The sequence below is a fragment of the Ranitomeya imitator genome, chromosome 1, assembly GCF_032444005.1.
Source record: "Ranitomeya imitator isolate aRanImi1 chromosome 1, aRanImi1.pri, whole genome shotgun sequence".
Lineage (NCBI taxonomy): Eukaryota > Metazoa > Chordata > Amphibia > Anura > Dendrobatidae > Ranitomeya > Ranitomeya imitator.
Genome location: NC_091282.1, coordinates 336,494,076 through 336,507,711, shown reverse-complemented (window position 1 = coordinate 336,507,711; position 13,636 = coordinate 336,494,076). Strand labels below are relative to the sequence as shown.

Below are 13,636 nucleotides of genomic sequence, written 5' to 3'. Positions count from 1 at the left end.
CGAGTTCGCGTATGCGCAGTACCGCTTAAAAAAAAAAAAAAAAATGGCGCTCTATTTAAACCGGCTAACCACTGTTACCTGCGATGCAAGATGTCATCTCCAGGTGCCATGGATCCTGCAGCAGGAGACTCCGTTCCCTCCAAGGACCGCTCCAGCAGAGGATCATCAGATGCCGGTCGGAAGAGCGACACAGTGGATAAATCCAAAGGATCTCGGCCGTCTGATCCGGTAATAGAAAGCTTCACTGGGTGAGTTTATAACTCTGCCTATTAAGCTGACGCCGTCTCCCCTCCTTTCTCTCTCTTTCTCCTCCTCTCGCTATGTCTTATTTGGACCAGGCCAAAAAACGACAGAAAACCAAACATAAAGAATGCGCCTTATGTAGCCAGCCCCTACCAGACTCATACCCCAAAAAACTCTGCAAGGATTGTATAGCAGAAACCACACAAGGAGCAGCGGTGTCTATTACGGACTTACGCGCTATTATAAGAGAGGAGTTAAAGGCTATGTCACAGGATAAACCACAAAAAAGTAAATCCAAAAAGCCAACACCTTTATCAGATTCTGATAGTGAGCAAGCCGTACTCTCAGATATCTCTATAGCCTCTGCATCATCATCATCATCATCTTCAGAAATTGAGGGACGTTCATGTTTCCCCTTAGATAGTGTGGATAATCTAGTGAAATCAATAAGAGACACTATGGGATGTGAGGAAACAAAGGGCGCACAAACCACACAAGATATAATGTTTGCGGGTTTGGCGGAGAGGAAAAGGAAATGCTTTCCAGTCATTCCAGCAGTGAAGGCATTAATAAAAAGAGAATGGGAGAGACAAGATCAGAGAAGTTTTTTGCCCTCAGCATCAAAACGGAAATACCCGTTTAGTGATGATGAGTTACTTACGTGGACCAAAATCCCTAAGGTTGACGCAGCTGTTGCCTCTACCTCTAAGCCGTCCACATTGCCTGTTGAAGACGCGGGGTTACTCTCAGACCCTCTAGATCGCAAAGCCGAGTCGTCCCTTAAAAGATCCTGGGAGGCAACTACAGGCATATTTAAGCCAGCAATAGCAAGCACTTGTACCGCCAGGTCAATGCTCATCTGGATTGACCAGCTAGACCAAAGCATTGAGAATAAAATGTCACGAGAAAAATTACGAGCTGCTATTCCCTTAATACGAGGGGCAGCAGCCTTTATGGCGGACGCGTCTGCAGATTCTCTCCGCCTAGCAGCTAGATCCGCAGGTTTGGTAAACAATGCAAGACGGGCATTATGGATGAAAAGCTGGAAAGGGGACGCACAATCCAAATCTAAGATATGCGCAATCCCATGTGAGGGTGAGTTCCTCTTTGGAAAAACCTTAGATGACATACTCAAGAAGGCAAAAGACAGGAAAAAGGCTTTTCCTGATACCTCTATTCCCTTTTATAGGAGAGCCTTTAAGAGTAGGCCATTCGGCAAGAGAAGGCAGACGGACAGGTCGTCAACATGGTTCCCTAAGGAAGATAAACAAAGAGGTACCATGTTCAGAAGACCCAACCCCCCAAAAGACAGCAAATTCTGAGGATATAACCATTCCAGTAGGGGGCAGATTAAAATTTTTCACTCCCCAGTGGGAAAATATTACATCTAGTTCGTGGATTTTAAATATAGTCAGAGATGGAATAAAATTACAATTCTCTCGCTTTCCCCATGAATCATACATTATAACATCTCTCAGCTCGCCTATACAACAGGAGGCCCTGGAGAGTGAAATCCAAACCCTATTATCAAAAGGGGTTTTAGTCCAAGTTCCGGAAGGACAGGAGACTAGAGGATTCTATTCTCCTCTGTTCTTAATTTCCAAACCCGATGGTTCATTCAGAACAATCCTAAACCTCAAAAAGCTTAATTCATTTATTAAAAATTATACATTTAAAATGGAGTCTATAAAATCCACCATAAAGTTACTTTTTCCAAACTGTATGATGGGGGGCATTGATCTAAAAGATGCTTATTACTATCTCCCTATTCATGACAGATACCAGAAGTTCTTCAGGGTAGCGGTGGCAATCAAAGGCAAGATTTGTCATTTCCAGTATGCAGCCATGCCCTTCGGCCTTTTCTACAGCGCCAAGGATTTTCACCAAAGTGATTCTAGAGGTGATGGCTTATCTTCGCCAAAAAGAGACATTAATTGTGCCCTACTTAGATGACTTTTTAGTCATCGGAAATTCAGCTTCTCAGTGTGCTGACAGTTTAGCTCATGCAGTTTCATCTCTACAGGATCTAGGTTGGATAATCAATATCGACAAATCCAGACTGGCTCCACTGTCACTCCAAGCGTTTCTGGGGTTCCATCTAGACTCCATAACTCAAAAATGTCTGCTCCCTCAGGTAAAAATCTCACTCATCAGACATAAAGTCACAACAGCAATAAATAATCCTCACATGACCCTAAGAAAAGCCATGTCATTACTGGGATCTCTTATTTCCTGTATACCTGCAGTCCAGTGGGCACAATACCATACCCGGACACTGCAGCACCAAATCCTCCAAGAGGAAAGACGGCTACTTAGCTTAAATGCAAAGATAACGTTGTCCCAGGAAGTTTTATGTTCCTTAACGTGGTGGCTGGATTCTAACCATTTGATGAGTGGTGTTCCATGGGTAATAACACCATCTCATATTATAACCACTGACGTCAGTCCTCATGGATGGGGCGCTCATATGGGAAATTATTTTTGCCAGGGGTTATGGGACACTGAAGAATACCACAACTCATCTAATCTGAAAGAACTAAATGCAGTAAGATACGCTTTATGTCATTTTCTCCCACAGCTCCGGGGAAAAGACGTTCGAATCCTTTCCGACAACACCACCACAGTGGCTTATATAAACAGACAAGGAGGTACTCAATCAGAGACTCTGATGTCTTCCGCTGGGAAAATTCTGGACTTGGCAGAAAAACATCTATTATCCCTCACTGCAGTTCACATAAGGGGGAAAAACAACCAGCAGGCAGACTTCTTAAGTCGACATACCCTAAGGCAGGGAGAGTGGTGCCTAAACCATCATATCTTCCAACGGATAGTATCCCTATGGGGTTGTCCGCAAATAGATCTCTTCGCCACGAGACAAAACAGGCAAGTCCAGAAATTTGCATCCCTATCGTTAGCAGATCATCCGGACATTCTAGACTCTTTCCAAACCCCTTGGCAATACAGTCTAGCGTACGCCTTCCCTCCGATAATATTGTTACCACAGGTCATTCGGAAGATCAGGGAGGATGGAGCGAGAGTTGTACTAATAGCACCATTCTGGCCCAAAAGGCCATGGTTCTCATGCCTACAAGCCATGTCGGTTTCGGACCCTTGGGTCCTCCCCTCGACACCCAACCTTCTCTTCCAGGGTCCGTTTCTCCACCCCCAGGTGGACAATCTCCATCTGACGGCCTGGAATTTGAGAGGCAGATGCTAAAATTAAGGGGATTTTCCGAGGGACTAATTGACACACTCCTCCAAAGTAGAAAACGCTCTACTACAAAAATTTATACAAAAATCTGGAAAAAATTCCTACAGTTCCATAAATCTCCCAACACATCAGAAATTCCGGTACAATCTATATTGGAATTCCTTCAAAAAGGGAGGGAACTAGGTTTAGCTGTAAATACGTTAAAAGTTCACGTATCAGCACTGGGAGCCCTCTATGGCCATAATATTGCAGGAAATAGATGGGTATCCCGATTTATCACGGCTTGTGAAAGGATAAATCCTGTTAATATACCTAGAATTCCACCCTGGGATCTAAATTTAGTTCTACAAGCCCTTACAGACTCTCCATTTGAACCAATAGATTCAGTATCCATTAAATATTTATCACTTAAAACTGTCCTCTTGGTAGCACTGACTTCAGCTAGGAGAATCAGTGACATCCAAGCTCTTTCTATAGATCCACCTTTCCTGCTAACTTTTCAGGATAAGTTGATTCTTAAATTAGACCCTTCCTATCTTCCCAAGGTAGCGAAGAAATTCCATAGGTCACAAGAAATAGTCCTACCCACCTTTTTCAGTAACCCTTCCACTCCTGAGGAATGTAAATATCACACTCTAGATGTTAAAAGAGTAGTTTTAAAATACATTGAAAGGACCAGTAGCTGGCGACAGTGTAGGGCTCTGTTTATATCCTTTCAGGGTCACAAGAAGGGTCATGCAGTCACAAAAAGCACCTTATCCCGGTGGATCAGGGAGTCTATCACACTGGCTTACTCCGCGAGGAAAGAAAACCCTCCGGAAGGCATAACGGCACACTCTACCAGAGCTATGGCATCCTCCTGGGCCGAAGGAGGAGACGTCCCAATAGAAACCATATGTAAGGCGGCAACTTGGTCAGATCCTTCTACTTTCTATAACCACTATAGGCTTGACCTATCGTCAACTTCTGACCTAGACTTTGGCAGGACTGTCCTCAGCACGGTGGTCCCCCCCCTAGGTGATGGTCTCTGAAAGATCTCCTGTAGGGTGCTGTCGTGGCGAGGGGTAAAAAGCCGGATTACTCACCGGTAATACTCTTTTAGTGAGTCCACCACAGCACCCTATTACATCCCTCCCTAAGTTAATATAGTACTTACTATTGAGTAAAATTCTTTTAATCATACATGAGCAAATAAGTTTGAAGATGAAATAAATTATATTTGCCTAATACTGGCGGTCCTCCGGGTACTCTGAAATCAAAACTGAGGAGGAAAGGCGGACCTCCCCCTTTTATCTTTCTGTAGGTTTCCTGTTCCTGTGGGGCGGATCCCTCTCTCCTGTAGGGTGCTGTCGTGGACTCACTAAAAGAGTATTACCGGTGAGTAATCCGGCTTTTCATACTATCAGCATAAGTGAGCTTCTGTGGAGTATAAGAGAGTACATTGCTGGGCCCAGGATATATGGCTTTTATGGGTTTGCTCTTGGCACATAGTCAGCAGTCAGAGCCACAGAATTATATCAATTGTCCATGACTGACTCTATGTGCAATCCATGAGTTAGTCTTTTCATGTGCTTTTCACTTGTCTAGCTTCTCCAGGACCTGGACCAGTAAGTCCTAGCCCAGAACAGCTGGATCTTCTAAAGACATTTGCAGGCATTTCCAATGGAACCAAAGATACTGAAAGTCTGGCTGTCTTGGCATTCCTCTATCTTTACCTTTCCATCTGTGGCACGTAAGTGTAGGCAGATTCTAAATTATTGAAAGGACTTCCTAGTTGTCCTCTTTGGGGTTATATGTCTTCTTTTGGGTGTTGGCTTACAAGATTTTCATTTAAATAAAATTTACACAGAAATCACTTCTAATTAACCTACAGTTAGGTCCATATATATTTGGACAGAGGCAACATTTTTCTAATTTTGGTTATAGACATTACCACAATGAATTTTAAACAAAACAATTCAGATGCAGTTGAAGTTCAGACTTTCAGCTTTCATTTGAGAGTATCCACATTAAAATTGGATGAAGGGTTTAGGAGTTTCAGCTCCTTAGCATGTGCCACCCTGTTTTTAAAGGGACCAAAAGTAATTGGACAATTGACTCCAAGGCTATTTCATGGACAGGTGTGTTCAAACCCTTCGTTATGTTATTCTCAATTAAGCAGATAAAAGGCCTGGATTTGATTTGAGTTGTGGTGCTTGCATTTGGAAGGTTTTGCTCTGAAGTGAACATGCGGTCAAAGGAGCTCTCCATGCAGGTGAAACAAGCCATCATTAAGCTGCGAAAACAGAAAAAACCCATCCGAGAAATTGCTACAATATTAGGAGTGGCAAAATCTACAGTTTGGTACATCCTGAGAAAGAAAGAAAGCACTGGTGAACTCATCAATGCAAAAAGACCTGGGCGCCCACGGAGAACAACAGTGGTGGATGATCGCAGAATAATCTCCATGGTGAAGAGAAACCCTTTCACAACAGCCAACCAAGTGAACAACACTCTCCAGGAGGTCGGCTTATCAATATCCAAATCTACCATAACGAGAAGACTGCATGAAAGTAAATACAGAGGGTTCACTGCATGGTGCAAGCCACTCATAAGCATCAAGAATAAAAAGGCTTGACTGGACTTTGCTAACAAACATCTAAAAAAGCCAGCACAGTTCTGGAAGAACATTCTTTGGACAGATGAAACCAAGATCAACCTCTACCAGAATGATGGAAAGAGAAAAGTATGGCGAAGGCGTGGTACAGCTCATGATCCAAAGCATACCACATCATCTGTAAAACACGGTGGAGACAGTGTGATGGCTTGGGCATGCATGGCTGCCAGTGGCACTGGGTCACTAGTGTTTATTGATGATGTGACACAGGACAGAAGCAGCCGAATTAATTCTGAGGTATTCAGAGCCATACTGTGTGCTCAGATCCAGCCAAATGCAGCCAAACTGATTGGTCGTCGTTTCATACTACAGATGGACAATGACCCAAAACATAAAGCCAAAGCAACCCAGGAGTTTATTAAAGCAAAGAAGTGGAATATTCTTGAATGGCCAAGTCAGTCACCTCATCTCAACCCAATTGAGCAGCATTTCACTTGTTAAAGACTAAACTTCAGACAGAAAGGCCCACAAACATACAGCAACTGAAAACCACCACAGTGAAGGCCTGGCAGAGCATCAAAAAGGAGGAAACACTGCATCTGGTGATGTCCATGAGTTCAAAACTTCAGGTAGTCATTGCCAACAAAAGGTTTTCAGTCAAGTACTAAAAATGAACATTTTATTTAAAATTATTGAATCTGTCCAATTACTTTGGGTCCTTTTTAAAAACAGGGTGGCACATGTTAAGGAGCTGAAACTCCTAAACCCTTCATCCAATTTTAATGTGGATACCCTCAAATCTAAGCTTAAGGTCTGAACTTCAACTGCATCTGAATTGTTTTGTTTAAAATTAATTGTGGTAATGTCTATAACCAAAATTTGAAAAATTTTGTCCCTGTCCAAATATATATGGACCTAACTGTATATAATTATATAGCCTGAATTGAGAAATGTTTGTTTTATTTCTTTCCCTAGTTAACAGCAGATGGGCACATTGACCTATAAATTGTTTTAAATTACCTAGAAAATTGTCAAGTTTGGAAGTCGTGGTTTGGTCTCAGCTGCCTACAGGAGCGGGTTTGGGATCTAGTGCAGCATATTCTGTGAGTATTGCTGCCGCCCTATTAACCTCAACCGGAAAGATTTCCTCTCCAGCGCAGGAAGATGTTGACACCATTGGGTACGTGGCTGGGCTTGAAAAGTTTTACTAGAAATCTTGTAGTAATTTATGTTGTCTTAATGTAACTTTGTAATTGCTGTGACAGGTGGACACACACGGAATTGAATCTCATTAATGGTTGGGCTTTTCAGGGTGAGAAGGTCATCCATGGGAACCCCTCCGGAGTGGACAATGCTGTAGGAACATGGGGTATGTAACTGCGGTAAATTCTGTCAATGTAGACATAGTACTTAGCCATGGTTTCTTTATCGCCTCTCATTGGGGGACACAGGAACCATGGGTGTATGCTGCTGCCACTAGGAGGCTGACACTATGCAAATAAAAAAGTTAGCTCCTCCTCTGCAGTGTACACCCCACCGACTGGCATAATACTCGTCAGTTTAGCTTAGTGTCAGTAGGAGGTGGACACGAGTCTTTCATTAGACCCTTATCTACCTCAATGTGCGTCGTTTTCTTCCAGGTTTTCCGGAAGGGATACAGGGTGAACAGTCACACCTGTAGTCCCACAAAGCGGACTATGAGTACGGCGTGTACTGCCACCCCGTATCCTCATAGATCCCTACCCAGGACCAAGATCCTAGCACACAAGCGTGCTCAGAAGTCCGGTCCTGGCTCCGTCCCCCACCCACTCGCCTACCAGAGCCTGTCGGTTGGAGGAGACGAGGACGTCCATCACAGCTCCGTGGACGTCTCATTCCCCTCAGGTTAGTAACGGCGTGGGATGTTTAGGTGAGTATTTCCCCTCCATTCCCCCGGGATCTTTTCTCAGATGTCCCCCGGTCCTCCCTCGCAATGTGGGGGCATAGTAGCCCCTAAATCCTAAATGCAAATTTTCTCATTTTCCTAAGCTCTCCTTCATTGGCGGCCGCAGTGCTCTCCCTGCAGCCGCACAGCTCACCACAATGTCTCCCTTACAGTGTCACAGCCGAGCAGGCTGCCGCGCCGCTCCCCCCTGCGGCCTCACTGCTCGGCGGCCACAATGCGTCCTGTGTCTGCACGGCGTCCTTGGCAGGATGCCGTGCCACTTACTTTCTGCGGCGCTCTGGCGCCGCGATTCTCTGGCAGCGCCGGCTTCTAATTTAGGTCCCGGCTTCTGCCGGGGCATACTTCTGGCGCCGCGACCCCGCCACTTTCGCTTTCCCGGGCGGCCTTGGCAGGCTGCCACTCTACTCAGTCCCTGCGACTCACAGCTCCGGCGCCGCGGTTCCCTTCTCCGGCGGCGCCGGCCTCTAATTTAGGTCCTGGCTTAGGCCGGGGCCTACTTCCGGTCCCACGCTCCTCCACTAACGCTTCTCCACTAACGCTTCTGTGGGCGGGCTTTTTCCCGCCCGACATTCCGTGCCCTGCCCACCGGCGCTTCTATTGCTGACTCCGCCCCTCTTCCAGGGACAACGTCTGTGGGCCCTCACCGCTTCTCAGGAGCAGGTGCTCACGCAGCGCGACCCCCACATCGCCACCGCACTCAGACTACAGCACCTCAGGGCAGGAGTTCCACCTTCTTTTCATCGGAGACCCACCGCAAGCGGAACATCTTCCAGGACCGGGTCCGTGAGTAGCTGCACTGCAGACTGACACCCCCCCACTGTCCCCTAACCCGCTGGCATTTTCTTCAGGGACCTTCTCAAAATGTCTACCTCTAAAGGGGGCCGCTCTCATCCTCCTGCTTCTTCCTCTTCTGTCTTAGTCAAGTACTTTGCATATGTCAGTCCTGCAGCAACCTGATTGTTCACACTGCCCAGGATCCCCCGGCCGATCCGCCCGAGAGTGATACCCCTATCCCAGGCTGGCCTCCTCTCTGTCCCAATCGGTGGCCGATTTTAACACGGGTGTCTCAAACCCTGGTGTCCGTGCTGGATCGGTTACCCCTGCACACCCCCGCAGTAGCCAGCGGGTCGCAGGAAATTCCGTCCGAGCCGTCCACGGCTAGCCGCAAAAGGTCCAGACAGAAACGCCGGTCTGAGTCCTCTTCTCGCTCCATCTCGCCCCTCGGTCCTCCTCTGCGATCGGCGTCCTCCCGATCCTCCTCCCCTGAGTCAGGCGAGGCATTCTCTGATGCGCCCTCGGAGGATGTTTCGGAGCTGGATTCGAACCAAATCGCTACCATGAGGGATATGGTTCAGAACCTTATTGGAGCGATAAATCAAACCTGTGGCATCAAACAGTCCTCTACGGAACCCGCAGATCAGGCGGTTTCGTTTAGACGGGCTAAACCACCTTTCAAGTTTTTTCGCTCCTCACCCGGGATTCGAGGAGATTATGGCTAGAGAAAGAGAGAACCCGACCAGACGCTTTCAGAGAGGAAAGCGACTTGGCGTGTTATATCCCTTCTCTCCGGAGCTCACCGCTAATTGGACTGCTTCTCCTTCAGTGGACCCTCCAGTTCCCAGACTGTCCACCAACACGGTTCTCCCACTGTCCGGCGGAGCATCTCTGAAAGATTCTAACGATAGGGTCATAGAATCTTTCGCGAAGTCAGCCTTTGAGGCGGCCTCAGCTAGTCTTTGCCCGGCCTTCGCTTCCACTTGGGTTTCAAAATCCATTTCCAAATGGGCCAAACAGCTCCGTCAGGGCATCCTGGACAGGGTTCCGTCCGGACAGCTGGCGGAACTTGCCAACCAGATTTCTCACGCGGGTGAATATCTGGTCTCCGCCTCGCTGGACGCCGCGTCTTGTGGGGCTCAGGCGTCCAGCAACGCGGTTGCCATCCGCCGAACCGTTTGGCTTAAGGCCTGGCAGGCGGATTTGTCTTCTAAAAAGTCCCTTACCAGCCTGCCTTTTCAGGGGTCTCGTCTCTTTGGTTCTAAGCTAGACCAAATCATTAACCCCTTTACCCCCAAGGGTGGTTTGCACGTTAATGAACGGGCCAATTTTTACAATTCTGACCACTGTCCCTTTATGAGGTTATAACTCTGGAACGCTTCAATGGATCCTGGTGATTCTGACATTGTTTTCTCGTGACATATTGTACTTCATGACAATGGTAAGAATTATTTGATAGTACCTGCGTTTATTTGTTAAAAAAACGGAAATTTGGCAAAAATTATGAAAATTTCGCAATTTTCCAACTTTGAATTTTTATGCAATTAAATCACAGAGATATGTCACACAAAATACTTAATAAGTAACATTTCCCACATGTCTACTTTACATCAGCACAATTTTGGAACCAAAATTTTTTTTTGTTAGGGAGTTATAAGGGTTAAAAGTTGACCAGCAATTTCTCATTTCTACAACACCATTTTATTTTAGGGACCACATCTCATTTGAAGTCATTTTGAGGGGTCTATATGATAGAAAATACCCAAGTGTGACACCATTCTAAAAACTACACCCCTCAAGGTGCTCAAAACCATATTCAAGAAGTTTATTAACCCTTCTGGTGCTTCACAGGAATTTTTTGAATGTTTAAATAAAAATGAACATTTAACTTTTTTTCACAAAAAATTTAATTCAGCTCCAATTTGTTTTATTTTACCAAGGGTAACAGGAGAAAATGGACCCCAAACATTGTTGTACAATTTGTCCTGAGTATGCCAATACCCCACATGTGGGGGTAAACCACTGTTTGGGCGCATGGCAGAGCTCGGAAGCGAAGGAGTGCCATTTGACTTTTCAATGCAAAATTGACTGGAATTGAGATGGGACGCCATGTTTCGTTTGGAGAGCCCCTGATGTGGCTAAACATTGAAATCCCCCACAAGTGACACCATTTTGGAAAGTAGACCCCCTAAGGAACTTATCTAGAGGTGTGGTGAGCACTTTGACCCACCAAGTGCTTCACAGAAGTTTATAATGTAGAACCGTAAAAATAAAAAATCATATTTTTTCACAAAAATTATCTTTTTGCCCCCAATTTTTTATTTTCCCAAGGGTAAGAGAAGAAATTGGACCCCAAAAGTTGTTGTACAATTTGTCCTGAGTACGCTGATACCCCATATGTGGGGGTAAACCACTGTTTGGGCACATGGCAGAGCTCGGAAGCGAAGGAGTGCCATTTGACTTTTCAATGCAAAATTGACTGGAATTGAGATGGGACGCCATGTTTCGTTTGGAGAGCCCCTGATGTGGCTAAACATTGAAACCCCCCACAAGTGACACCATTTTGGAAAGTAGACCCCCTAAGGAACTTATCTAGAGGTGTGGTGAGCACTTTGACCCACCAAGTGCTTCACAAAAGTTTATAATGGAGAGCCGTAAAAATAAAACAAAAATTTTTTCCCACAAAAATTATTTTTTAGCCCCCAGTTTTGTATTTTCCCGAGGGTAAGAGGAGAAATTCGACCCCAAAAGTTGTTGTCCAATTTGTCCTGAGTACGCTGATACCCCGTATGTTGGGGGAAACCAACGTTTGAGCGCATGGCAGAGCTCGGAAGGGAAGGAGCGCCATTTGGAATGCAGACTTAGATGGAATGGTCTGCAGACGTCACATTGCGTTTGCAGAACCCCTAATGTACCTAAACAGTAGAAACCCCCCACAAGTGACCCTATATTGGAAACTAGACCCCCCAGGGAACTAATCTAGATGTGTTGTGAGAACTTTGAACCCCCAAGTGTTTCACTACAGTTTATAACGCAGAGCCGTGAAAATAAAAAATCTTTTTTTTTCCCACAAAAAATATGTTTTAGCCCCGAGTTTTGTATTTTCCCAAGGGTAGCAGGAGAAATTGGACCCCAAAAGTTGTTGTCCTATTTGTCCTGAGTACGCTGATACCCCATATGTTGGGGTAAACCCCTGTTTGGGCACACGGGAGAGCTCGGAAGGGAAGAAGCACTGTTTTACTTTTTCAACGCAGAATTGGCTGGAATTGAGATCGGACGCCATGTCGCGTTTGGAGAGCCCCTGATGTGCCTAAACAGTGGAAACCCCCCAATTATAACTGAAACCCTAATCCAAACACATCCCTAACCCTAATCCCAACAGTAACCCTAACCACACCTCTAACCCTGACACACCCCTAACCCTAATCCCAACCCTATTCCCAACCGTAAATGTAATCTAAACCCTAACTGTAACTTTAGCCCCAACCCAAACTGTAGCCCTAGCCCTAACCCTAGCCCTAACCCTAATCCTAACCCTAGCCCTAACCCTAACCCTAGCCCTAACCCTAACCCTAACCCTAGCCCTAACCCTAGCCCTAATGGGAAAATAGAAATAAATACATTTTTTTAATTTTTCCCTAACTAAGGGGGTGATGAAGGGGGGTTTGATTTACTTTTATAGCGGGTTTTTTAGCGGATTTTTATGATTGGCAGCCGTCACACACTGAAAGACCCTTTTTATTGCAAAAAATATTTTTTGCGTTACCACATTTTGAGAGCTATAATTTTTCTATATTTTGGTCCACAGAGTCATGTGAGGTCTTGTTTTTTGCGGGACGAGTTGATGTTTTTATTGGTAACATTTTCGGGCACGTGACATTTTTTGATCGCTTTTTATTCCGATTTTTGTGAGGCAGAATGACCAAAAACCAGCTATTCATGAATTTCTTTTGGGGGAGGCGTTTATACCGTTCCGCGTTTGGTAAAATTGATGAAGCAGTTTTATTCTTCGGGTCAGTACGATTACAGCGACACCTCATTTATATCATTTTTTTATGTTTTGGCGCTTTTATACGATAAAAACTATTTTATAGAAAAAATAATTATTTTTGCATCGCTTTATTCTCAGGACTATAACTTTTTTATTTTTTTGCTGATGATGCTGTATGGCGGCTCGTTTTTTGCGGGACAAGATGACGTTTTCAGCGGTACCATGGTTAGTTATATCTGTCTTTTTGATCGCGTGTTATTCCACTTTTTGTTCGGCGGTATGATAATAAAGCGTTGTTTTTTGCCTCGTTTTTTTTTTTTTTTTCTTACGGTATTTACTGAAGGGGTTAACTAGTGGGCCAGTTTTATAGGTCGGGCCGTTACGGACGCGGCGATACTAAATATGTGTACTTTTATTGTTTTTTTTTTTTTATTTAGATAAAGAAATGTATTTATGGGAATAATATTTTTATTTTTTTTTTCATTATTTTGGAATATTTTTTTTAATTTTTTTTTACACATTTGAAATTTTTTTTTTTTACTTTGTGCCAGGGGGGGACATCACAGATCAGTGATCTGACAGTTTGCACAGCACTCTGTCAGATCACTGATCTGACATGCAACGCTGCAGCCTTCACAGTGCCTGCTCTGAGCAGGCTCTGTGAAGCCACCTCCCTCCCTGCAGGACCCGGATCCGCGGCCATCTTGAATCCGGGGCTGGAGGGAGCAGGGAGGGAGGTGAGACCCTCGCAGCAACGCGATCACATCGCGTTGCTGCGGGGGGCTCAGGGAAGCCCGCAGGGAGCCCCCTCCCTGCGCGGTGCTTCCCTGTACCGCCGGCACATCGCGATCATCTTTGATCGCGGTGTGCCGGGGG

General features: G+C 45.3%; 1 protein-coding gene across 4 annotated transcripts in view; it reads left to right on the top strand.

The window, feature by feature from the left end:
- Positions 1–13,636, top strand: part of MVK (mevalonate kinase) — a 45,337-nt gene that overhangs the window by 4,734 nt on the left and 26,967 nt on the right. For all 4 annotated transcript variants that reach the window (XM_069759390.1, XM_069759398.1, XM_069759416.1 and 1 more), the window contains exons 4-6: positions 5,042–5,186; positions 7,075–7,230; positions 7,316–7,419. In XM_069759390.1, coding sequence (XP_069615491.1) covers positions 5,042–5,186; positions 7,075–7,230; positions 7,316–7,419 — 405 coding nt within the window. The remainder of the gene's footprint in view (positions 1–5,041; positions 5,187–7,074; positions 7,231–7,315; positions 7,420–13,636) is intronic.